General features: G+C 45.4%; 1 protein-coding gene across 1 annotated transcript; it reads left to right on the top strand.

Annotated features, from left to right (window-relative positions):
- The first annotated feature begins 374 nt into the window (after positions 1 to 374).
- On the top strand, positions 375 to 9,785 carry LOC311233170 (uncharacterized protein). Its single transcript, XM_084320062.1, has 2 exons — positions 375 to 595; positions 8,068 to 9,785. Exon 2 carries the CDS (start codon positions 8,310 to 8,312, stop codon positions 8,646 to 8,648), a length of 339 nt encoding a protein of 112 aa, XP_084176188.1. The 5' UTR covers positions 375 to 595; positions 8,068 to 8,309; the 3' UTR covers positions 8,649 to 9,785.
- Positions 9,786 to 27,774: the final 17,989 nt, after the last annotated feature.

Genomic DNA, 27,774 nt, shown 5'->3' with positions numbered 1-27,774 from the left:
GAGACTCTGTACAAACAAACAAAATTGTACATTGGACTCTCTCTCTGTCTCTCTCTCTGTTTAGCTCTGTGTCTTCCTCTCTGTCTTTCTCTCTCTCTCTCTCTCTCTCTCTCTCTCTCTCTCTCTCTCTCTCTCTCTCTCTCTCTCTCTCTCTCTCTCTCTCTCTCTCTCTCTCACAGTGTGACTCTGGCTTGTTTTAGGGAGGTGGGGACCACCAAAGAGTTGTGGGAGGAGTTGATGGTCGCAGTTAGGAATGGGAGGATGTCTGGTGCTACAGTATGTGGGGGAGGAGTTAGGTGTGGATACAGTAGGTCTTTGAGCGGATATAAACCACACATCTTGACATTAGAAAACACACTACAGACCCAAGCTGTCCGTGTCACTGAGAGATTTTTTTGTATCCCGTGAATTTGCTGTATTCTACCGCTGAAGCCCTGCTGAATAAATCGACTGAGAACCGGAGGCCAATTGACTTTCAAACCTGTATCCAAGCGTCTACTTTCTTGCCGTGAATTGATCAGTTGCCATCGTTGTTTACAAAGTCACCGCTGATTTGTAACTTCAATAACTTTCGTTTTGTGGAGAAATACTTTGGGTAAGATAACTTTCTTTTAACTTTCGCACTCTTTCTCTCTCTCTCTCTCTCTCTCTCTCTCTCTCTCTCTCTCTCTCTCTCTCTCTCTCTCTCTCTCTCTCTCTCTCTCTCTCTCTCTCTCAATTCCAACTTGATCTGCAGTTGAACACATAGACACACATTGAACTCTGGTATGTATTTATTCTTCTTTTAAATTTTTACTTTTTTATTTTTTTACAACGGAAGGGGCTGGAAGGGGGATGGTTCAGGTGTCGTAGGTGAGAGACGCAGGAAGGGCTGGAAGGGGGATGGTTTAGGTTAGGGGTCAGCAACCTTTACTAGCAAAAGAGCCATTTTCCCTCCTCCCACAAATTAAAATCCCTCTGGAGCCGCAAAACCAATTTACCCTTAAAATGAAGATAACAGTGTATAACATTTCATATATAGTTATCCCCAAGCATACCCCACATTTAGCATAAAACGCCTGACAATTGCATACCCAAAGTAATTAGCAATTTATTATACTTTATACTTATAGCACACAGTTTGTTGCATTAATGGAATTATAAAGCAACAAAAAGAAAATGTTTGACTTTTTATTGCTGTTTTTACCGGTTATGACAAAGGAAAACCTCAAACTCTTATGAAGAGGAGAAAAAAGACTGGCTGTGTAGACCTATTTTTAAATAAAACACAGAAGAGACAAAACACTGGTGTCTGTAGACCGACTTTGAAATAAAACCCTGAACTATTCAGGTATATTTGAGTCCTTCCCTTATTTGTGGAACATTTATAAAATAAAAAGTAGTCCACTTTGAAAAAATACTACCATTTGTAGACCGACTTTGAAATAAAACACTGTCCCCACCAATGTTCCCTCTAATTATTTTTTGGTCTGAGCAAACACTCAAACCTCCTGAGCAGACATCAGCAACTACTGAGCAACATACGTCACCTGCCGATTAACCGGTTAGTTGATATGCGGCGGTTTGTAAAAAAATCTGAGAATCTTAAGTTCCCTTAATGTCTAACTTAAAAATATATACATGTTGCTGATACACAGAGAAATAATACAAAAAGGCATATTATATTCCTTAATCAAATATTTATTTGACCATTGATTGACGATACAGAGCATAGTCCTTACTTTGGCTGGGTTGCCGGCGGCGGTGTGAGTCGTGTCACTAACTTTTGTCTTTTTAGGAGGCTGACTCGTCATTATTTTATTAAGTGAATTATAATGCGACTTCAATGGTGACCATATTGTGATTTTTTTCTGCCTTCAGCCTCAAGATACTTAATCAAAGTTTACTCAAAGATGCCTTATCATTATAATATATTTAAAGTATACCTCCTCTGTATGGATATAAAATTATTGTTTATATTATTTTATATAACAAAATAATATCTCTCTATAACCAAAGTTACTCAACATGCTGTATTATGCCTAAAGTAATCTATCTGACAAATCGCAAGAAAATAACTAAATCAACCTATGACAAAATAATATATATTTTCAAGTCTTACTGGACAAAATAAATAACAAGAAAAATATGATGTAATGTTCTAAATAATACCTCTTCTGTATTAGAAAATCCAGCTTTAAAAAATATATCTTTATCTTTTCAATGTAATGTAAATTATAAAACAGTAACCTCACAAATACTAATTTAAAAGTGCACTATGCAGTTTCAGATTTGTTGCAATTAGTGTACTAAACTAATTTATTACACACATAATCCTTAGAATGATTGTATCATAAGCATCTTATCAAACCAAAACATAATTTTGAGACATCAAAATTGTTTTAAATTATTTTCTTTCTCTCTCTGTATAGCTGCATTCTTCAATCAATTCGGTCAACTTTGCCATCAAACTCTCGCCTCGCACTGCTTTGTTTGTAATGTTTTTCTGTGTCCATGTGAGCTTTGAGATCGCCAGCACCTTTATTAGACACATAAACATATGGTCAAGCTTTGCACGCGTTGCACTCCGCTTCCAATTAGTCTCGACCGGGATGATAAATTGGAAGTTTTCTCTGCAGTTCATCTGTAATGTACATTTTCACGTTTGCATTGTGAGGAGCCAGCGATGCTGGTCGGATCTGTCCACTTCCTCATCTGTTGTGTGTGTCTGTGTGAGCGTGCAGTAGCGCTGCCCACAAAGCACTGAAAGCGGGGCTTCTCTTGGTAACGTCACACGCAACAGGGTTAGTGATGGTTAGGGATGTCCCGAAGACTCCAGATAAATTTTTTTTGCTCCCGATCCGATCCCGTTCATGTGATTTTGAGTATCTACCGATACCGATCTTTCCCGATCCGATCAAAAAAAAATATATATATATATATATATATATATATATATATATTTTTTATCCCAATTTCTCACATTACATTCACCCTGAATGTTGACGTTATCCAGGTGAAAAGTTAACTTTATTCAAGCGAGGCATTGCAATCCTTGACATAAATCATTTGATGTATAATTAAATCAAAGGAAATGCGTTTGGGTCCGAGAGTGTGGCTGGTCTGCCGTTCTGATGCTGGATACTATTGGTTTGTTTTGGCAAAATTCTTCTGCTCTGTGTGACAATAAATAAATGAATGATGATATGCAATTTAAAACCAAGACTAAAGCCTCAGTATGAGTTTAAGACGTGAACATGGTCATGTTTGTTGAATAAAAATAAAAAAGTAAATTTTTTATTTTTTATTTTTTTTTGTGACTGATTTCCAGATGTGCGCGGGGGCGTTTTGCCATGTGCGCGCGCACGGGCGCACCTTAGGGGGAACATTGGTCCCCACCCTGTCCCCACCCTGTCCCTGTCGCGTGTTCCTGTCTCGCAACGTCTTTCATTTCCAGGGTGGCCCTGATTGGCCGCGACGGCCACATGACGCGCGTGGCACGCCCCCCACGGCCAAGGCCAGATTAAGACTTCAGAGGCCCCTGGGCCAGATTCTTGTGGAGGCCCCCCCACACACACGTGCACGCACACACAGTGGCGTTTTTATATGTCACTTTAAAAAATATATAGAATACCGTAATTCCTCTGTAGTGGATACCAGGCTTGTATTAGGAGGAGGCATGTATAAGAGAGAGGCCTATATTTCTAATTTTCAAACAGATCATAATGAATAAATCAACATTTTGTGTCAGTTTGAACCCAGTAAAATGTACTGGGTTCATTTATTGAAACCAAGTACTGTATGAAATACGGTAGTAAACAGTGCAATTACAGGTGGTCAAAAAAAGTTAAATAAAGTAAAATAGTGCAATCACAATACTGGTATAATAATAATAATAATAATAATAACTTCGTTTTATACAATTCTGAGGTAGGCTTACTCTCTTGGTAAACATTAACACCATACCATTAAGTACTGTATGAAATACGGTAGTAAACAGTGCAATTACAGGTGGTAAAAAAAAGTTAAATAAAGTAAAATAGTGCAATCACAATACTGGTATAATAATAATAATAATAACTTCGTTTTATACAATTCTGAGGTAGACTTACTCTCTTGGTAAACATTAACACCATACCATTAAGTACTGTATGAAATACGGTAGTAAACAGTGCAATTACAGGTGGTCAAAAAAAGTTAAATAAAGTAAAATAGTGCAATCACAAAAAAATCTCAAGATTAGCCACTTGCAGACGGCAGGGTGTGACGTACTGTATATTTTAGTTGATGAAATATTTTTGTTGACTAAATATTTTAGTTGATGAAATATGTTTTCATTCAGTGTCACAGTATGACATCGATCTCCAAAATAAGAAAAAAATAAAAAATAAAATGTGGGGCCTCTAGTGACGAGGGGCCTCCAAAAATGTTTAAAACAAAAGTTAAAAAAAAAAAAAATATATTTGGGGCCTCTAGTGACGAGGGGCCTCCAAAAGAAAATAAAATAAAAGTACAAAAAAAATAATAAAAATTTGGGGCCTCTAGTGACGAGGGGCCTCCAAAAGGCCTCGAGTGACGAGCGGCCTCAAAAAAAAAAAAAAAAAAAAAAAAAGTAAAAAAAAATATTTAAAAAAATGTGGGGCCTCTTGTGACGAGGGGCCTCCAAAAGGCCTCTAGTGACGAGTGGCCTCAAAAAAAATGTAAGTAAAAAAAAAAAAGGCCCCTCATCACTCGAGGCCCACGGGCCGCGGCCCGGTCGGCCCGGTCGTTAATCCGGCCCTGCCCACGGCAGCCGCAGCGGCAAGCGCACTGCCGTTGGCGAAAGCAGGATGAGAGAGCGTATATTTTGCTGTGTATCATTTAATCATTTATCATTTAACATTTGAAAGGCATACATTGTTGTCATACAGAAGTACAGAATACTTTTATCCAAATGCTTCTTACTGTTACACTGTTAGAGACTGTGCTAGACAAATGAATGACTAATTCGGTCTGAAATAGCGTAACTAATAACGTTAGTAAGCACTGCTTATATGCTTATTATGTCTGCGGGGTACAGTAAACGTTGCTTATATGCTTATTATGTCTGCGGGGTACAGTAAACGTTTCTCCCGGTACATTCTGAAGAGCACACCGCTGTATGTTGGAGAACCAGCGGTCTTCCGCTCCTCCTCACTCGAGTGAGAGCAAAGCCGTGCGAGGGGGGCGGCACCTCGGCACAGCTCAGCCCTGTGTGAGACGCGAGCAGGAAGGAGGAGATGGGAGTCCTTCCAATCGGAATATGTTGTTTCTTTACACATATGTTGGATTATGAATATGTCTTTATAGCTACAAATGAATGACTAATTCGGTCAGAAAGCAGTAACACAACAGTTGCAATGTTGTGTTACTGCTTCTCGGCATAAGCCCCAATAAGACCGTCACCAGAGCTCAGCGATGCCGCTCGCGTGAGCATATTCTCCCCGCTGGTGATCGCAGCACGGAGGGTCGCGGACCAGCCTGGCAGCATAGCTATAAAGACATATTCATAATCCAACATATGTGTAAAGAAACAACATATTCCAGCCTGGCAGCATAGCTATAAAGACATATTCATAATCCAACATATGTGTAAAGAAACAACATATTCCAGCCTGGCAGCATAGCTATAAAGACATATTCATAATCCAACATATGTGTAAAGAAACAACATATTCCGATTGGAAGGACTCCCATCTCCTCCTTCCTGCTCGCGTCTCACACAGGGCTGAGCTGTGCCGAGGTGCCGCCCCCCTCGCACGGCTTTGCTCTCACTCGAGTGAGGAGGAGCGGAAGACCGCTGGTTCTCCAACATACAGCGGTGTGCTCTTCAGAATGTACCGGGAGAAACGTTTACTGTACCCCGCAGACATAATAAGCATATAAGCAGTGCTTACTAACGTTATTAGTTACGCTATTTCAGACCGAATTAGTCTAGCACAGTCTCTAACAGTGTAACAGTAAGAAGCATTTGGATAAAAGTATTCTGTACTTCTGTATGACAACAATGTATGCCTTTCAAATGTTAAATGATAAATGATTAAATGATACACAGCGAAATCTACGCTCTCTCATCCTGCTTTCGCCAACGGCAGCGCGCTTGCCGCTGCGGCTGCCGCGGGGGGCACGCGCGTCACGTGGCCGTCGCGGCCAATCAGGGCCACCCCGGAAATGAAAGACGTTGCGAGACAGGAACATGCGTCCCTGTCCCCACCCTGTCCCCACCCTGTCCCTGTCCCCACCCTGTCCCTGTCCCCACGCTGTCCCTGTCCCCACCCTGTCCCTGTCCCCACCCTGTCCCTGTCCCCACCCTGTCCCCACCCTGTCCCTGTCCCCACCCTGTCCCTGTCCCCACCCTGTCCCTGTCCCCACGCTGTGCCTGCCACCACCCTGTCCCTGTCCCCACGCTGTCCTGTCCCCACCCTGTCCCCCACGCTGTCCCTGTCCCCACCCTGCCCTGTCCCCACCCTGTCCCTGTCCCCACGCTGTCCCTGTCCCCACCCTGTCCCTGTCCCCACCCTGTCCCTGTCCCCACCCTGTCCCCACGCTGTCCCTGTCCCCACCCTGTCCCCACGCTGTCCCTGTCCCCACGCTGTCCCTGTCCCCACCCTGTCCCCACGCTGTCCCTGTCCCCACGCTGTCCTGTCCCCACCCTGTCCCCACCCTGTCCCCACCCTGTCCCCACGCTGTCCCTGTCCCTGTCCCCACGCTGTCCCTGTCCCCACCCTGTCCCCACCTGTCCCTGTCCCCACCCTGTCCCCACGCTGTCCCCACGCTGTCCCTGTCCCCACCCTGTCCCTGTCCCCACCCTGTCCCCACCCTGTCCCTGTCCCCACGCTGTCCCTGTCCCCACCCTGTCCCTGTCCCCACGCTGTCCCTGTCCCCACGCTGTCCCTGTCCCCACCCTGTCCCCACGCTGTCCCTGTCCCCACGCTGTCCCTGTCCCCACGCTGTCCCCACCCTGTCCCTGTCCCCACGCTGTCCCTGTCCCCACGCTGTCCCTGTCCCCACGCTGTCCTGTCCCCACCCTGTCCCTGTCCCCACGCTGTCCCTGTCCCCACCCTGTCCCTGTCCCCACGCTGTCCCTGTCCCCACGCTGTCCCTGTCCCACCCTGTCCCTGTCCCCACGCTGTCCGTCCCCCGCTGTCCCTTTCCCCACGCTGTCCCTGTCCCCACGCTGTCCCTGTCCCCACGCTGTCCCTGTCCCCACGCTGTCCCTGTCCCCACCCTGTCCCTGTCCCCACCCTGTCCCTGTCCCCACGCTGTCCCCACCCTGTCCCTGTCCCTGTCCCTGTCCCCACGCTGTCCCTGTCCCACCCTGTCCCCACCCTGTCCCTGTCCCCACGCTGTCCCCACCCTTGCCCTGCCCTGTCCCTGTCCCTCAGGCCCTGTCCCCCACCCTGTCCCTGTCCTGTCCCTGTCCCCACGCTGTCCCTGTCCCCACCCTGTCCCCACCCTGTCCCCACGCTGTCCCTGTCCCCACCCTGTCCCCACCCTGTCCCTGTCCCCACCCTGTCCCCACCCTGTCCCTGTCCCTGTCCCTGTCCCCACGCTGTCCCTGTCCCCACCCTGTCCCCACCTGTCCTGTCCCCATGCTGTCCCTGTCCCCACCCTGTCCCCACCCCTGTCCCTGTCCCCACCCTGTCCCCACCCTGTCCCCACCCTGTCCTGTCCCCACCCTGTCCCCACCCTGTCCCTGTCCCCACCCTGTCCCCACCCTGTCCCTGTCCCCACCCTGTCCCTGTCCCCACCTGTCCCTGTCCCACCCTGTCCCCACCCTGTCCCTGTCCCCACCCTGTCCCTGTCCCCACCCTGTCCCTGTCCCCACCCTGTCCCTGTCCCCACCCTGTCCCTGTCCCCACCCTGTCCCCACCCTGTCCCCACCCTGTCCCTGTCCCCACCCTGTCCCTGTCCCCACCCTGTCCCTGTCCCCACCCTGTCCCTGTCCCCACCCTGTCCCTGTCCCCACCCTGTCCCTGTCCCCACCCTGTCCCTGTCCCCACCCTGTGATCCGATTATCTTGTGATATCTTGTGACTTAATGTGATTTCAATTATCTTCCAATTTGTAGGCTACTTTCCAGGATGCAAGAAAGAAAGCACACAAGAACGAGTTACATACAACTCTACTTTTTTCCCAAAAAAACATCTCAGTCTGGAGGCTCTGAAGTGGGAGGTTCTGGAGTATGAGTATCTGAAGCGGGAGGCTCTGAAGTTGGAGGCTCTGGAGCTGGAGGCTCTGAAGTTGGAGGCTCCGAAGTTGGAGGCTCTGGAGCTGGAGGCTCTGAAGCTGGAGGCTCCGAAGTGCGAGGTAATGGAGTTGGAGGCTCTGAAGTGGGAGGCTCTGAAGTGTGAGGCTCTGAAGCTGGATGCTCTGAAGTGGGAGGTAATGGATTTGGAGGATCTGAAGCGGGAGGCTCTGAAGTTGGAGGCTCTGAAGTGGGAGGCTCTGAAGCGGAAGGCTCCGAAGTGGGAGGTAATGAAGTTGGAGGCTCTGAAGCTGGAGGCTCTGAAGTGGGAGGCTCTGAAGCGGAAAGAGAATAAATACCTGCGTAAAGAAAACTATATTCCACTGTATCCTAAAAACACCTGGAATTCCACATCGGCAACATCTCTCATGCCACTGATGAGGAAAGCCTTCGAGGAATCATGAAATCAAGTGGGATTCAAAGGAGGAAATACCTTCAATGGCATTTTTTCATACTGGTCCCTCCACATCGAGAAAAGAGATATTGTGGAGGCAGAGAATCGATACCTTCAAAATGTCTTCCCTCGCCAAACCGACGACACGCGACCAAATCAAGTTCGCTTCTTGAAGCAATTCACCACGTCTCCTGCATTCTTGCAGCCGGAGCCACAATCCCGATACGGGAACTATATGTTCACCTTTCCCATCCAGCGGCTCTTGAATTCGTATCAAGAGCAGTTCTGCGAAGGAAAACAGCCCGTCATGAGAATCTACGAAACGCAAATTTACAAACAAGAGATTATGTACGTGGTGTTAGTTCACAGACCACAGGCGACGGAGTTCGATTCGTTCCCTCTTCTCACCAATGGCGACGGTGACGACGTTCAGGCAGTTTGCGCTTATAGAAGTGGTGACGGGAAAGTGGTGTGGCGCGCCCAGGCCGTGTCGGAGACTCACCACAAAAAGATGATCATTGACAGGAACAATGAAGTCATTAGCGCCGAGCCGTGCGACGGATGGCCACAGTTTTACGTCTGGGACCACGTGTCACTGGCCTTTCACCTGGGGCAGGATGAGGTCCTGGAAGTAAAAGACGCAGACTTACTCACAAGTCTCACTGCGTGTGACAAGTCATCTCCTTACCTTGGGAAAAACAATTCTACAACCTTGTTCTATGCAACAAGGAAAATACAACAACTCAAACATGGAGATGAGCAGGGTGCGAATCATGAGGAAGGAGAATTAACAGATGCAGAATTAGCAGATGCAAAAAAAATTTATGATGAATATTTTGGTCCGCCAAAGGGGGGCCTGACAGAAAAAGTTTGAGAAGCACTGATGTAAAGTATGTCACTATTAATTATGTGCTAATTTTAACTAATGTACTTTTGGTAATGATGTAATGACCACTTTTAGAAAAGCCTAACCAGGGACAGGGGTTGCAAATTAGCCTTGGCTAGAAATCCTAAATGCAATGCATCTGTATCTGGTTATTGTAACTTATTACAATGTTTTCTTTTGCATTGTCCCTGACAAATAACAAATAAATAAATATGTAAACACAATTATGTAAATGGTAAATTTATATAGCACTTTTATCTGGGACCATGACGGAAATAAGGGTCTTACTCTTTCTCATGTTATCCTTTGGATCCTTGTTGTGTGTTTTTAATCCATAAATAAAATAAAATAAAATAAAATCCAAGGCGCTTTACAAATTGTTCCTCACATTTGACCCGTTCACTCACACATTCTCACACCGACGGCAGAGGCGACCACGCAAGGTGCCAACCTGCTCATCTGGAGCAGTTAGGGGGTTAAGTGTCTTGCTCAAGGACACTTTGACATGCTACCCGGGAGGAGCGGGAATCAAACCGGGAACCTCCGGATTACCAGACGACTGCTCTACCCCCTGAGCCACTGTGGCCCCCAGGTTTGCAGGAACAGACAGGTGTCGATATATATATATATATATATATATATATATATGGTGAGAATATATATACAGCATTATTGTACATGCTATTACACAGAGTTATGGGTTATATGCAGGTGTAACAACTATTAACCCTTTCACTACCACACTGCCAAATGGTTAACCCTTTCACTACGACAATACAGAAGGTTAACCATTTCACATGCCACAAGACAAAGGGTTAACCCTTTCACTACCACACTACAGAAGGTTAACCCTTTCACTACCACACTACAGAAGGTTAACCCTTTCACTACCACACTACAGACGGAAAGGGTTAAGGTATAAAAGTACTAGGATCCTAAAACAGCCCAGGGTGCCTCAGAGCTCAGGTCGGGGACTTGGAGCAGACACTTTTCAGAAAATACCTTGTTGTTACCTTGTTATGACCGATGCTTGCTGTCTTCATTTGTTCACAAACATGTTTTCATGGACATCATAATGAATGAACCAGAACCAGAGTTGTTGCGTAATCAATATTGAGTAAACAAGGTAGAATTAGGTCAAAGTCGTTTTTCACAGGACCATTAAACCTTTCACTGTCTACCACATTACAGAAGGTTAACCTTTCACTACCACTACAGAAGGTTAACCTTTCACTACCACACTACAGAAGGTTAACCTTTCACTACCATTACAGAAGGTTAACCTTTCACTACCACACTACAGACGGTTAACCTTTCACTACCACATTACAGAAGGTTCTGTATCGTTAGTGGCTTAGCTTGGCTTCGCCTTCTGCACTATCTCGCGTACGTGCACGCGTACTGAATAAACCACAAATGTACCTCTAATACCAGTATTAGTCTGACCACACCCCTCATCAGCTTACCTACATAAGCAGGTGTGTGGTCACCTGCTCTCCTCCTTCTCGCTTTCACCACAAGGAAGAGGTGCCTCGGTAGATCCCCACACTTGACACCATGATGGAAGAAATTGGATTAGGAACAGCTTGGGAAACAAGGATACGTTGACATCATATCTTTATTTTCTCTCTCACTATTTTCGAGAAAATACGGCGATATTGTCTTCGTACTGGAGTGTCTAGAAGATGATGATCATTCTACAAACCCTCCACCGGTTTTCGTATTGGGAGCACGCCGCTGCATGCTTCTCAACTGCAGTTCCTTGCTGTGTTTGTTGGGGTGAAACCTGTCAGGCCACAGCTGAACTGTCGGACATGCCGCTGTTGTGAGGAGCGGTGCGTTCCAGGTTGGGTGAGTAGTGTTTGCTGGCGGGCTCCACTTGTCTGTTAGTGCTATGGGGGCTACTAGACAAAGTTTATGGAAACCGGCCCCAGGCTAGGGTCCTTTGTTTAGCCGTCTAGGCGACAGAAGGCCTTGGTCTGGCGACCATTATAGTTTTAACTAGTGGGCCGCGACCATTGACACTGGTGATCCCTGTGTGTTCTGGACGAGTGGATTCTCTCTGTCACCGTGTTAAGACCCCATCTTTCATATCCAAATGAGAGTATTCCTTCACGAGGGGATATGTGCATGTAATGTGCGATAGCGGCAGATTCATGTTCAAAGTCAGCTATACAGGCCAGTTGGTACTGTGCTGATTCCGCCGGACGTGTTAATGTCATCGTTGTGAAGCGGTGTTGACGTCTTGTTTTCTCTTTTCTCTTAAAAAGTGAGGAGGGTTCAGAACGGCGGCCTGTCTGGGTGAGTGTTATGTCATTGTTTACATGTTCATAGCTTACGGTTAGCCGGTCGGTGGCCTGGCGCGGGGTAGCTTAGGCTTCTCGCGCGCCGCCGGGAGCTCGCTCCTGATCGCGTGCGTCGTAGATCGGCGTCTCGCGAGCGGAAGCGATAGCACCAGAACGGTTGGAGCAGCCGTTAGCTTGATGCTATTCTGTTGAACGTGCTTTGATTTTTAACATGTTTTACACTCTTGACCACGACGTCATCTTTGACAGGGGATGTTCGTCAACCCTGCCTGAGCCTAGACGGGGATTGCGTCAACAAAGAGGGCTGTGTTCTACGGTGGCTTATGACTGCACTTCGCTGATCTGCGTTCCGGGCAGGTACGGGGTTGGCCAGACCCTCATAACACGTCTTCTGGTTTTACCTTGCTAAATGTATTGTGAATGACGGTGTTTTTTCCCAAAACGTGTGTTGTTGCAATGCATTTGAGATACGTTGCGGGTTGTGTGTGAGCTGTTTTTGTCACTGGCAGTAGCTTCTCCGTGCAGGTCGTGATGTATTGATCTGGTTGTTGTGTGAGAAACATCATGGTGTTTATGTGTACCGTGTACTCACTACTAAGGCAACTAACCTATGAAGCTATGCTTGGTGACGAGTGAGTAAAAGAATGTTCTTTCTCAGACTGTAATGACAATGGACAGTGAGTTCACACATTAACAGGTTTTCCTGTTTTAACTGGCCGTGTTGAGGGTAAAATAGGAGGATTGTGTTTTTCCCCCCCCGGTTCCCTGGGGACTTTATCACCTCCTATCAGACATGTTGTGCATTAATTGTGTCTTTTGTGTGGTAGGGATACGATGTAACTCTCAGCTTGATTGCTGAGGTTGTGCTAAATCTGCTGGAGAAACTTATTTCCTAAAGGGAAATTGGTTTGGTTGCTGTCGTGTGCTTAGCAAGGCCTGTGGTCGATACTAATCAAGAATGATGTATTCTCTCATTGTGATGATGATGGGTTGTGTGTGTCATGTGACCTACAACTGGGTTGTACTGGCCACAGAAGCACATGTGTATGTTGGACCGGGGTTCTTAGAGCCCTCTCTATTCTGTGTTTTTCCTTAGTAAAAATCAGATAGCAGGTTAGCTCGTGCGCTGTGTGGAGCTGTGAAACGCTTCATAGAGCTGACTATGACTGTGTCATATTCTCTTTTTGTCGTTACGTCGTATCATGGGTGTGGGGTCGTAAAGGGGTGAACTGGTAACCTTTCCTCTCCCCATTGTTCTGTCGGTCAGGGGTACACCCCCTGTCCTTCAAGGTTCCCGTCACGTGGCGGTTCGGCACGTTAGGGGGGGGGGGGGGGGCGGGGGGGGGGGAGTTCCTGGTCCCACGGCCTGGTATATTGGGCGTGTGCACCGCAGGAATTCCCCCGCCATAGAGTACGTCACCGTGCGCGTCTCTGTTGGTAGGACTTCCGTGTGCTGTTCAGGTCCATGTGATGGATCTGTTTTCAGGGGGGGTGGTCAGGGCTCCTCCTCACCAAGCGCCTACTCAGGCCTTCTGTGAGTTCGGACTCCTTCTTCCATGTGATCCATGTGAGGAAGCCTCCATCAGAGTACAGAGCCTTCCTCCTCAGATTGTCAAAGTGAGTGGACCCTCTAGAAGGGTCCTTTTCTATTGTATGTATATTCGATTCAATTCGTTTATTGAGTGTGTATGGGTTCGGTGCCTCTTCCCCGGAGGCCCTAAAACCAGTTTTTTACATGGCTCAAGGTGCAATATATTCTTTTCAATCTGTACAGCTCGCGTGGGAAGTCTCTCTGGGGATCCCCGTCTCTTTCCTATGGGAGGGTGGTGGGATGTAAAAATGTGAACATTTTTTACCCCGGCTGTGTAGACTGGGATACATACTGTTGATGCTTCCTTCTTTCTATTCCAGAAGTGTTGGAGTTAGGGAGTGTCACACCCCTCTTGTCGTTCCCCTGGGCGCCTTGGGGATTCAATGGCAGGTCTAAATAGCCTGTTCATTGATGGGGGTGTGTCCCGACGCACGTATAGTGCTAGCTCGCTGTAAACAGGCGATTGACTGGCACGCCTTAGTTGCTTGTGGTTGAAACAGCGTTTTTATAAAGCAACTGAGATGGGGGTTTTTCCTCTTCCGGCGACCACATCCCATGACCTGGGTGGGTTGTCGACGGATCCTCGTTCATGTCTGGGGGATGATGACGGGATGGATCTGAACATATGTAGTGGGGTCTCACGCCCTTGGGGTGGGCCACCAGGCGCGGTTCGTCCCGACGTCTGGGTGGCGCCTTCTTTTCATGTTAAGATCAACACGCATATCTGCCCTTTTCCTGGGGCATGTCGGCGTGGTTAGGGCACGGGACTGGTTCTGGTCACGCTGGTCCAGATCAGTTGAACCCGTTGTCCGCCGGGGATGCAGATCTGCTGTTCTGGTACCCTGAGGGACTTGGGCTTTTTTCAGGGGGAAAAATGCCAGGTCGGTCTGGGTGTCACAGGGTTAAGCGCTATGGAGACCCTGGTTGGGTATGTTTTTTACTCAGCACTGTCGTCATGGCTTACAGCCATGCCATTCTGTACGCGCTCGATCTCGTCGGATCTCGGCCGCTACACAGGTTGGTCCTGGTTAGTACTTGGTTGGGAGACCGCCGGGGAATACCAGGTACGGTGTGCTTAGGGGCTGGTTCTCCATTGTTTTTCGCTCCTCTCTCACGCATGGCGAAGAGGGGCCTGTGGGGGTGGTTTTTTGACCTCCTCTGGTGACCCTGTGCTTCCCGTACCGCCAGGCCCGGTCCGAAGTGATGTTTGCGACCCGTAGGCCTGGGTTAACCCTTTTTGGAAACTGAAACACTTGTACTGCGGTATAGCCGGTGTATACCCGCAGGTGTGTTTTGGAGTTTTTTCTTGAGGGGTTATAGGAACAACCACCGCATTGGGTAACACCGAGGTGGTTGGTTCCCTGGTGTGTTGGAGCAGTGTCAACTCCCGGGTTCACCGGTTGAGGGTGCCCCTGCACGTTCATGACGTCTGCCAATCGTGTCAGCCTTCTCTGCCTCGACCCCTCTGGGTGGGGGTTGTTAAATGGAGGCTTGGTCATGCAACACCGCCAGCTTACGCTCCTTCCGCCGGGGCGGCTGTGTTCAGCTGTCCCCTCTGGCGCCTGTCTCGTCCGCAGTCTCCAGGCTAGGGTTAACAGCCTGTTGCCTGGTTTTTCCCCGGTGCGCTGCCTGCTTCCGTTGGTTAACCTTTTTTGTGTGCTTACGGCCATGCTGACTGCCTATTCTGCAGGGTCAGTGTGCCAGGCGGTGTACTATTGGGGGGACGGGGCCCGCTCGGCTTACTGGCCTGGTTGGTTCCGCCTGGGAATACCAGGTGCAGTAACTGAGGGGCCTTTGTCCGAATACGCTGGCGATGTGGGGGGCGGGGCACTACGTGCCCACCTGGTGGGGTCTTGATGCTGGCATCATGGACTTCTCCGGGCCCCCATTCCAGGGAGTCCAGTCCTTTTGGTGGGTCTGGGTCTTCCTTCGTGCTCCGCTGCTACGGCCTTGCCACGGGGTTGGGTTTGCCCTTGACCCCGTGATTCTGGGGGCAGTAACGAGGTTGTTCCTCCGTTCGTTCCCGGGTGGCATGCGGGTTGTGCGTGTGTGTAGTCGTGGGTCAAGCCACGGTCTGCTCACCCTGTGCGTTGAGTTGCTTGAGTGCCTCTTCGCACGGTCGGGTCCGTCGCCCTCCCGTGACGTCCCTAATAGGGGGGCTACCCTCCATTAGGGGGGGTCGGGGGGGCTCGGCCCTCCCTGTTCTGATGGTTTTGGGGGGCTGTCAGCGGGGTGTATTTGTCAGCCAAGTGGCTCCGCTTGGCCTCCCTTGTGCAGAAGGCGAAGCCAAGCTAAGCCACTAACGATACAGAACGTTAGGTTATGACTATAACCAAGTTCTGTTAGTTAGGGGCGATGCTTGGCTTCGGACGGCCGCTGCAGCCCTTGACCTCACCTTGTGGTGAAAGCTTGGGAAGGAGGAGAGCAGGTGACCACACACCTGCTTATGTAGGTAAGCTGATGAGGGGTGTGGTCAGACTAATACTGGTATTAGAGGTACATTTGTGGTTTATTCAGTACGCGTGCACGTACGCGAGATAGTGCAGAAGGCGAAGCCAAGCATCGCCCCTAACTAACAGAACTTGGTTATAGTCATAACCTAACGTTAACCTTTCACTACCACTACAGAAGGTTAACCTTTCACTACCACACTACAGAAGGTTAACCTTTCACTACCATTACAGAAGGTTAACCTTTCACTACCACACTACAGACGGTTAACCGTCTGTAGTGTGGTTGTGAAAGGGTTAACCCTCTTGCCGTGTGGCAGTGAAAGGGTTATCCTTCTGTATTGTCACAGTGAAAGGGTTAACCCTTTGGTAGTGTGGTAGTGAAAGGGTAATAACGTCACTAAGTAAGACTGGCGTGTGATCTAATCCATAATGTGTGAAATGGACAAGTGTTTTAGCCAATTGGAGTAGGACGTCTTTAGACCAGCCCCGGAATGCAGCTTTTACTAGATTAGATAGATTCAAAATGTTCTGTGATTATTCTACTATACAAGTACAGTACAACGAAAATAAGTTTGGCATCCAACCAGAGTGCAAATATAACAATAATGTGCAATAGTAATATACAATGTACATTGTACAGGTCATTAATCTGGATATAAAATATATAAATTAGTACTACTGAGTGTAGTGCTAATCAGATGTATGTACAGAGTTGTAGTATTATGTACAGTGATACAGGTATGAAGACACGATGGTACTATAGTAAATCATACTGGTCAGCAGCGTAACTAAAGGTATAGATATAGTATCTACAGATATGTAAAAAGGTTATGTGCAGGTACAGTTTTCATGGAAAACATGATAAATGAACCAGTTGTTGCACAATCAATATTCATATTGATTGATCCCAACTGGGGATGCTTTAGTTGGGAAAATGACCAGAACACCGATTTGACTGTTCTTGGGCTTTAAATGACAGCTGTCATCATCTTGCATGTGTAGAGAATAATTCACGACATAATGGGACCAAGCCAAACCACTTATAATGTAAAATAGCGATTTTGCGTGGACGACTGGACGTCAATGGGAAAATCATTGAAAATGTTCCCATTGGCGTCCACACAAAATGGACGGCGGTTTTACAGCTCAACTTTTCAGGAATCGAGAAAGACGGATTGATTTTCCCATTGACATTGGAAGAAAACAGCCATTAGTTACAAATGTTTTTTTTTTTATAATCTAGACGCAAATCCCTCCCAAGACAAAGATTTTAAACAACCTGAATCAACATTGCACTTTGACTATGCGTATGGTAAACGTGGTGGGAGGTTATTAGCAGGGGTGTAAAGTATTTGAGTAATTGTACTTTGTTACAATATAAGTACTGTTTTTGGGGATCTGTACTTTACTCGAGTATTATTAGGGTTGTATACTTGTACTTTTACTCAATTACATTTCAGAGAAAAAAAACATACATACTCCTAACATTTAAAATGCAGACCTACAAAGTACAAATCTTGCAGGTCCAACAATTTTAATTAGTATATTTGTTTCTCTGGCTGAACTAACGTTAACGTTATTAATCCTACGGCCGCACTTTATTTAAAAACAGCCAATCAATGGAAAATGAACCCGTCCATACCCATGCTGATTGGTCCTTGTGCAAGACTAGAAAGCGGGGATCTTTGATTAAACACCTGCTATCAGAATAATAGAGTCAGAGTGACGAGCTACAGAAGATGTACGAGTGATGAAGTGGACAAGCATCCATGGCCCTATCTCCATGAAATGTTCTCTTTGGCCACAGTCAACACTGATTCCTATAGAATTAATGCAAAAAAAGGTGTCATCTGTTCTTTAATTTCAGCATTGTCTATTGCAGAACACATTCCAGAGTGTATGCTTGGTTTCATTCCAGCCTTGCCTAAACACCAGCTGATCAGAGACGTGCACAGGACTTTAGAGGGGCAGGTGCTCAAAGGCTGAAAAGGGCACTACACTTGTGTGTATATATTAAAATATTTTGGGGGGTTTTGGTGATCAAATATTGAATATTGAACTATAATAATCAGTGCAGGAGCTCACTTATCCTTGAAAGACACTTTTATCACTGACTTAAAAGGCCCATACATCTCCATAAATGTTCAGGGGGGAGGGAATAAGTGCTTACCCTACAGACTCCAAGAAGTGCTGTATATTCTGTATTGTTTAATATAAATGCATTTTTTATTCCAATCCCGATTTGTATTTGAGATTCCCAAATCCCATCGGACTTGACTTCTTCGTGTCCCTCAATGAGTGTAATACCAGCATTCAACTGTATGCGCCACAGCGGTTTCTATCATCATCATCATCACCACCCACGCTATTCATAAAATATATAGGTCTGCGGAGAGGCACGCTGAGGAGGCCGTGCAAACTGCAATGGAATATGGGGCATCTCTCTCTCTTTACCTAATATTTTTATTCTATCCTGACATTTTTCAGTTGGAAGGGCATTCTATATGCGTAACGGTAAGAAAAATGATTGCGTTATGCAAGAAAATTCATGTTTATTTATTGCCACAATGAGAAATACTGTCCAGAATCGTCAAGTAACTAAGATGTGCAAACTGCGTTGTAAAACAAAATGCTGAAAACATGAACAAATTAAATAAAAGCACAAAAAAAATAACAGATTGGCATACCAATTTACTAACTGCAACATTACATAGTAATGATTACTAAAACAGTAGTGTGTTGAACTTTACACTTGAACTATTCATCCCCATTTTTTTGTTTAAGCAGCCATTTAACACAAAAGGATTACCCTCATGCATTGCAAATTTGCATACAATTCTAAACAAACAGAGTGATGCACAAAATAACTTCAAAGAAAATAATAATTAAAAACAATGAATAAAGTGTGCATGAAATAATAGAGGGAAGAAACAGTTAGGAACTTGTTACACTCACCCACACAAGGGCTGAGGACTCACCCCCCCCCCCCCGCCCCCCTGTCTCTCTCTCACACACACACACACACACACACACACACACACACACACACACACACACACACACACACACACACACACACACACACACACACACACACACACACACACACACACACACACACACACACACACACACACACACACACTCCCAGCTCTCTTTCTCTCTTGCCCCTTCCTCATCTCTCTCACACCCCCCCTATCTCTCTCCCTCTCTCTCTCGCTCTCTCTCTCTCTCTCTCTTTCCCTCTCTCTCTCTCTCTCGCTCTCTCTCACACGCACACTTTGAGTCAGAAACAAGCATAGTATCAATGAGAGTATCAAACCTGGGTAGGTTATATATATATATTAGTGCTGTCAATGGATTAAAATAGTTTTACTAATTAATCTCACAATTTTCTGTAATTAATCTAGATTAATCTAGATAAAAAATAGCATTTTTCTACTTAAGACCGAAGCTTGTAACAGATATTTACTTGAGTAAAATCATGGAATTAATGTAAAATCAACACAAATAAAGTTTATTTAGATTCAAAGACTATTTTAATAGCTTTCTTTGAATACAGTTTCTCTCCTGTGAAATATAAATGTTCAACAAAAAATCAACATTGACTCAGCTAGACCTCTTTCTTATATCCGCAGCGCTAAGATTGAAGATTTTTCACTCGTTAGATTAATCTAGATTAATTTATTTTAATGCTTTAAATAATTTAAATTAATCTCAAGTTAAAGCATTAATTTTGACAGCCCTAATATATATATATATATATATATATATATATATATATATATATATATATATATATATATATATATATATATATATATATATATAACTGCCTGTGAGATTTGTTTGTAACCATTGATAACCACTATAAAGAGAAAATACCTAATTTCTGTACATTGTAGAGTAGGTAAAACACTTGAAAAGCATGATATTTCTCGTCTCTTGGACAACATAATGGTTGCTATGTTACAGGCAGGTATATCTGTAGTCTATACCCCCATCCCCCATCCCATCCCCTTGGAACAATTAATTAATAGTAGACTAGGTAAACCACTGATAATGATGATGATATTGCTATTCTACTGTGAATTATTTACAAGATCCAGTAATAAGACACCAAAGTATTATGTTATCATAAATCAACACATAACAACCATTGTTTTGCACATAGCAACCATCTGTTCTCCTTCTTTTTAAGTGTTTTACCTACACTACCACTGCACAGAAATTAGGCATTTTTATTTTCTTTCATTTCAAAGCGGTTACCAATGGTTACAGGCAGCCATAGAGAGAGAGAGAGAGAGAGAGAGAGAGAGAGAGAGAGAGAGAGAGTAATTGTAATTGTAGTTAAAAATTTTTTTTATTGAATTAACTTAAACTAGAAAAGTAAATACAAACTAAATTAACAATGTAACTGCGAGTTAGTTTACAGAAGGACAGTTTCCTTCAGAGACTGAAGCACAACTTAATGTCTCATCCTTCCAGTCGACCACAGATCAAGCAACCCCCCACCAGCTCTTCTCGTTGTTATGCTATCGGTATCCTATTATTATGCAAAGTCTCTAGGTGATAAGTGCCGGCCGGCGCGACGAGTCCAGTGACAATTGTGAACGCATTTTTGTGTGCGTGCACGCACTTCTGCCTCAGTGACCTACCTAAACGGCGTTTAACCGCGTTTGTGCACGACTGCATGCCTGACCATAGCACCCATCCTGTCGACACCTGCTCCACATACTTGAAGTCCTCCTCTCTCACACAAGTTCAAGTGTCATGTTTGCTTTTATTTGTCATGTATAAAGTACATGTACATTACAGTGAAATGCTTGGTTCTGTATGAGGCCCAGGGACGTGCACAGGACTTTAGAGGGGCAGGTGCTCAAAGGCTGAAAAGGGCACTACACTTGTGTATACAGGGCCGCCTGGGAGAAATGCGAGGCCCTGTGCGAGATTTAACGCGAGGCCCCCCCCCCCCCCCCCCCCCCCCCAAAAGGTAAAAAAAAAAAAAAAAAAAAAAAATTATATATATATATATATATTTTTTTTTTTTTTTTTTTTTTTATACAGTCAACATATTCTTAAATAATAGCGCTGCCCGAGGCGGGGCATGATACAGTCAACATATAGCAAAAGAGAGAGCGAGAGAGAGCTCCCGTTCTACAGTCAATATACAGTGTACAGAGAGAGAGAGAGAGAGAGAGAGAGACACATTGGAAAGAAATTGAAATGCTATTTGGCCCTAAACAGAGAGTACACAGTGGCAGAATACCTGAGCACTGTGACTGAAGATCCTTGAGCACAGCCTAGCCATCGAGAAAGGCCGCCATAGGCAGACTGTGTGTGTTAGAAAGAGAGAGAGAGAGAGAGAGAACATGTGTGTTTGTCATGTGTGTGTGTGTTAGAGAGAGACTATAGCATGTATGAGAGATTCAAAAGGACAAAGATCAACAATCCAACAAGAAGAGCGTCTATACCAGAGAAACCAAAGCAGCAAGGAGCCAATGGCCGACATCAGCTAAATAGGCTAGCCAGGTACTGTGACACCAGGCCACGTGACACACAGCTTTGGCCAACGGCCCAACGCTACCCAAGCTACACAAACGACCATTCACACACAGCACATGTCGTATCTCCAAATGTTGTGAAGTAGCATATGTTTTGCCTGGAAAAAAACATCGTTATTAACAAAACATTCGGGAGGGGAAGGAAGGAAGAGTGGGGTAATGTCATGACATTTTACCTGCACGAGGAACACAGGTCTCCACGTTGACGAAAGGCCTCTCGCTGTCGGGACAAAGCTATGGCCAGAGCCTTGTCATGGTGCAGGCCCGACTACATCTTCTGTCAAAGATGATGTCGTAGTCAGAGTGCCAGGGTTAGCTCAATCAGGCACCTGGCTGCATGTAGTAGCCGCATAGCTTGCTTCTGCGTTAGCTAACAGCTAACAAGCTATGCGGCTACTGTCTACATACAGCCAGGTGCTCTCAGCAGACACACACAGTTAGCTACTAGTAGTACTATATATTAGCTAGGTCGACCAGTTTGGCTCCAGAAAGAGAGAAAGATAGATAGGTCAGGACAGGTCCACGGCGGGTATTTAATCATAGGTTGACTCACATAACGCAGTATCAATGAATGCGGCGCGGCCGGCGCCAATGGTGAAGTTGGAAGGAGACTTGGCCCACGGTGTAATTCTTCTTCTTCTTCTTCTTCTTCGAGTACTTTCCGGCAGACTGGACACCTTTCGGCATATTGCTGCCTAACAGATTTATCTGCTCACAAGTTCTCTTCTCCTTCTTTTGAAAAGACATCCACTCGCCTCGCTCCTCTGAATAGCGCTGAATTATCTACCTCGTGTGTCTTCTTCTTCTATTTGGTATTACGGCGGTCGGCGGACGGGCCGGAAACACTATCCTAAAATCTGTAGAGCAGCAAATCCGCAGAAACCGGAAAACTGCAGTCTGCAGAGCCAGGAAGTCAGACACATTCTACAAACGTGTCTAATGTGAAATATATAAGCATATAAGCAAAACTAGATTTTAGGTCTGTGATGAAAAAGGGCCTCGCGGGAAGGGGGGCCTCGCAAAAAAATTAAAAAAAAATAAAAAAAAATAATAAAAAAAAAAATAAAAAATATTTTTTTTTTATTTTTTTTTTATTTTTTTTTTTGCGAGGCCCCCCTTCCCGCGAGGCCCTGTGCGACCGCACTGCTCGCACACCCCCTGAGGCGGCCCTGTGTGTATATATATTAAGCGAGCGCGCGTAGCGCGCGAGCGGGATTTTTAAGGGCCCTTTTCGGGCGGGGGGCCCCCTTTTTATGCTTTTTGGGGGGTTTTGGTGATCAAATATTGAATATTGAACTATAATAATCAGTGCAGGAGCTCACTTATCCTTGAAAGACACTTTTATCACTGACTTAAAAGGCCCATACATCTCCATAAATGTTCAGGGGGGAGGGAATAAGTGCTTACCCTACAGACCCCAAGAAGTGCTGTATATTCTGTATTGTTTAATGCATTTTTTATTCCAATCCCGATTTGTATTTGAGATTCCCAAATCCCATCGGACTTGACTTCTTTGTGTCCCTCAATGAGTGTAATACCAGCATTCAACAGCGGTTTCTATCATGATCATCATCACCACCCACGCTATGCATAAAATATATAGGTCCGCGGAGAGGCATGCTGAGGAGGCCGTGCAAACTGCAATGGAATATGGGGCATCTCTCTCTCTTTACCTAATATTTTGATTCTATCCTGACATTTTTCAGTTGGAAGGGCAGTCTATATGCGTAACAGTAAAAAAATTTTTTTTTTTTTATTTTTTTTAAAAAAGGGCACTTTTTTGATGAGGCTCAAAAAGGCAGGTGCTCAGGCACCTCTTGGCCTCTATGTGTGCACGTGCCTGATGAGGCCCTGAGAATGTGCTTCATACTGTAAAATACAAAGTAAGTAAAAGAGGCACAAAGTCCCATCTAAGAGGAGAGCGTACAAAAGGTATAACCCGATAACTTACAAGATATCTCTGTTCATCTCTCTCACAATCTCTCTTTCTCTCTCTCTCTCAAAGAGTCTTTTCTCCTTGTCCATTGGGCCTCGACAGTCTCCTCACCTCGCAGACACCCTGAACATCTCTGAGTCGGTCAATATCCGACGATACAGGCACCCTGTCAACAAGCCCTTTCAGAGGAGCTGTCGTTGGAAGAGGGAGAACATCTGCCCTATGACCCCGTCCATTCTTTACATCTTAACAAAGTTTCTCTTTTGCTCAGCCGCGAAAAACACTCGATCACTATCAGTCCACTTCCTGTGACTCTGACTGACTCGACGTTTCCAATCTGCCTCTTGACAAGTTCTACCACCGTATGTGGATTTGTAAGGATATTATCGATTTCCCTCTCGACCATCTTCAGCCCTACAACATACAACTCTTCATTAACCTTTGTTGGTTCAAATGTCTTCCTTTCCTTTCTGTTTTCAAGTCCATTTCCTTTTTCTTCGTTGTCACTCGCGCCACGTTCTGAATGATCTGACTCCGCCGCTCCACCATCGGTTTTCCCTTCATTCTCTGATACTCCCATCTCACCGTCTTCAACTTCGTCCTGTCCACGTTTACCAGTTCAGTCACGTTTACCAGTTCAGTCACGTTTACCAGTTCAGTCACTTTTCACCAGTTCTCAGTCACTTTTACCAGTTCAGTCACTTTTCACCAGTTCTCAGTAAGCTTTTACCAGTTCTTAGTAACTTTTACCAGTTCAGTCACCTTTACCAGTTCAGTCACTTTTCACCAGTTCTTAGTAACTTTTACCAGTTCAGTCACTTTTCACCAGTTCTCAGTAAGCTTTTACCAGTTCAGTCACCTTTACCAGTTCGGTCACTTTTCACCAGTTCTTAGTAACTTTTACCAGTTCAGTCACTTTTCACCTGTTCTCAGTACGCTTTTACCAGTTCAGTCACTTTTCACCAGTTCTCAGTAAGCTTTTACCAGTTCAGTCACTTTTCACCAGTTCTCAGTAAGCTTTTACCAGTTCAGTCACCTTTACCAGTTCAGTCACTTTTCACCAGTTCTTAGTAACTTTTACCAGTTCAGTCACTTTTCACCAGTTCTCAGTACGCTTTTACCAGTTCAGTCACTTTTCACCAGTTCTTAGTAACTTTGACCAGTTCAGTCACTTTTCACCAGTTCTCAGTACGCTTTACCAGTTCAGTCACTTTTCACCAGTTCTCAGTAAGCTTTTACCAGTTCAGTCACTTTTCACCAGTTCTTAGTAACTTTGACCAGTTCTTAGTAACTTTTACCAGTTCTCAGTAACTTTTACCAGTTCTCAGTAACTTTTACCAGCTCTTAATAACTTTTACCAGTTCTCAGTAACTTTCACCAGTTCTCAGTAACTTTCACCAGATCTCAGTAACTTTCACCAGTTTTTAGTAACTTATTGCTCATAACCTCTTCAGCTTTTTTAGAACCACACGTTATTCCTCCATCAAAGTCCCGGTTTTTTAGCACTTTCTTGGTTCTCTTCACAAACATTCCTCTCTTTCTTTCACTCGTCCTCCAACTCCTTACTTCTCACAGGAGGTGACAGTGGCTCAGGAGGTAGAGCTGGTCTAGAGACAGTGGCTCAGGAGGTAGAGCTGGTCTAGAGACAGTGGCTCAGGGGGTAGAGCGGTCTAGAGACAGTGGCTCAGGAGGTAGAGCGGTCTAGAGACAGTGGCTCAGGAGGTAGAGCTGGTCTAGAGATAGTGGCTCAGGAGGTAAAGCTGGTCTAGAGACAGTGGCTCAGGAGGTAGAGCTGGTCTAGAGACAGTGGCTCAGGAGTTAGAGCGGTCTAAAGACTGGCTCAGGGGGTAGAGCGGTCTAGAGACAGTGGCTCAGGAGGTAGAGCGGTCTAGAGACAGTGGCTCAGGAGGTAGAGCTGGTCTAGAGACAGTGGCTCAGGAGGTAGAGCTGGTCTAGAGACAGTGGCTCAGGAGGTAGAGCGGTCTAGAGACAGTGGCTCAGGAGGTAGAGCTGGTCTAGAGACAGTGGATCAGGAGGTAGAGCTGGTCTAGAGACAGTGACTCAGGAGGTAGAGCTGGTCTAGAGACAGTGGCTCAGGAGGTAGAGCGGTCTAGAGACAGTGGCTCAGGAGGTAGAGCTGGTCTAGAGACAGTGGATCAGGAGGTAGAGCTGGTCTAGAGGCAGTGGCTCAGGAGGTAGAGTGGTCTAGTGACAGTGGCTCAGGAGGTAGGGCAGTCTAGAGACAGTGGCTCAAGAGGTAGAGCGGTCTAGAGACAGTGGCTCAGGAGGTAGAGCTGGTCTAGAGACAGTTGATCAGGAGGTAGAGCGGTTGTAATCCGACGGTTCCCGGTTTGATTCTGGCTCCTCCCAGGCAGCGTTTCGAAGTGTCCTTGAGCAAGACACCTAACCCCTAAGTGCTCCCGATGAGCAGGTTGAACACCTTGCATGGTCGCCTCCGCTGTCTGTGTGTGAATGTGTGAGTGAATGGGTGAATGTGAGGCATAAGTTGTAACGTGATTTGGATAAAAGCTGTTATTTAAATGCAGTCTTTTTCACCGGCGGTGGACGCGTACATGTTCCCGGTGAAGGAGATTACGGTCTATTAGGGCTCCAGGGTTCCTCAAGGGTTCCTGCCTGGTGAGGTGGTCTAGATGCAGGGCAATTATTTCCATCCAATCATTTTTAAAACTCCCTCTATCTCTTCCATGCCCCCTCCTGCACACACCGCCCTCAAGGTTCCACTGGCGTTCTTCTTCTCCTTCCTAAAAAGTCCTGTTTTTGCAAAGGAGTGTGGGATGATGAAACAAAGAAAAAAAGAAACAGCCTTCAAAATAAAAGGACAAATGCTAAAAACGAATAGAGAAATAAGGGCAGCAAAAACCTGACTGAATAATACTCATAAGTCAACAGTAATTTTAAAGGATCATTTACACCTACAGCTAGGGCTGTAACGATTCAACCTCACAACGATTCAATTACGATTCTTCAGGCAACGATTCAATGCATCATGAAATCTCTTCATTTGACCACGATTCGATTCGATTCGATACATTTTCAATTCATTTTCATCAGTTAATTCCCCAAAACTATTTGACTAAACAAATGTGGCTGGGGGAACTGATTCACTCAGCATGAATGGACTATAGGTCAATAAAAACAATACGCACACAAAAAAACATTACAAAAAAAAAATTACAAAATTATTTTAATTTCGATTAATTTAGATTATAATCGATTCTAACATATTCAAATCGATGCATTTCGATTAATCGATGCATCGTTACACCCCTACTTACAGCCATTGCCGTTTTCCGTTCGCCTTGGCTACACTGTATGTACTTTTTTTGCAACTGAAAAAAACAAACAGCTCTGTGTTATCTGCACTCTTACCTCTTCTTCCTTTGCTTTGCGGCGAGCTAGAGGGCCGCTGGCGTGTATAGCTGCCACCCCTGTCAGGGCTAAGTACTACACACGGAGGCACCCCGCATGCCCAGTGTAGTGAAAGTGAGTCAACTCAATTGCGGCAAAAGATTGGATTTTTTCTCAGTAAGCTTTTACCAGTTCTTAGTAACTTTTACCAGTTCAGTCACCTTTACCAGTTCAGTCACTTTTCACCAGTTCTTAGTAACTTTTACCAGTTCAGTCACTTTTCACCAGTTCTCAGTAAGCTTTTACCAGTTCAGTCACCTTTACCAGTTCAGTCACTTTTCACCAGTTCTTAGTAACTTTTACCAGTTCAGTCACTTTTCACCTGTTCTCAGTACGCTTTTACCAGTTCAGTCACTTTTCACCAGTTCTCAGTAAGCTTTTACCAGTTCAGTCACTTTTCACCAGTTCTCAGTAAGCTTTTACCAGTTCAGTCACCTTTACCAGTTCAGTCACTTTTCACCAGTTCTTAGTAACTTTTACCAGTTCAGTCACTTTTCACCAGTTCTCAGTACGCTTTTACCAGTTCAGTCACTTTTCACCAGTTCTTAGTAACTTTGACCAGTTCAGTCACTTTTCACCAGTTCTCAGTACGCTTTACCAGTTCAGTCACTTTTCACCAGTTCTCAGTAAGCTTTTACCAGTTCAGTCACTTTTCACCAGTTCTTAGTAACTTTGACCAGTTCTTAGTAACTTTTACCAGTTCTCAGTAACTTTTACCAGTTCTCAGTAACTTTTACCAGCTCTTAATAACTTTTACCAGTTCTCAGTAACTTTCACCAGTTCTCAGTAACTTTCACCAGATCTCAGTAACTTTCACCAGTTTTTAGTAACTTATTGCTCATAACCTCTTCAGCTTTTTTAGAACCACACGTTATTCCTCCATCAAAGTCCCGGTTTTTTAGCACTTTCTTGGTTCTCTTCACAAACATTCCTCTCTTTCTTTCACTCGTCCTCCAACTCCTTACTTCTCA

This window comes from Notolepis coatsorum, assembly GCF_963971535.1.
Source record: "Notolepis coatsorum genome assembly, chromosome: 8".
In the NCBI taxonomy this organism is placed as follows: Eukaryota; Metazoa; Chordata; class Actinopteri; order Aulopiformes; family Paralepididae; genus Notolepis; species Notolepis coatsorum.
The sequence above is the reverse complement of the archived record's forward strand: the minus strand, read 5'-3'. Positions and strand labels throughout refer to the sequence as shown.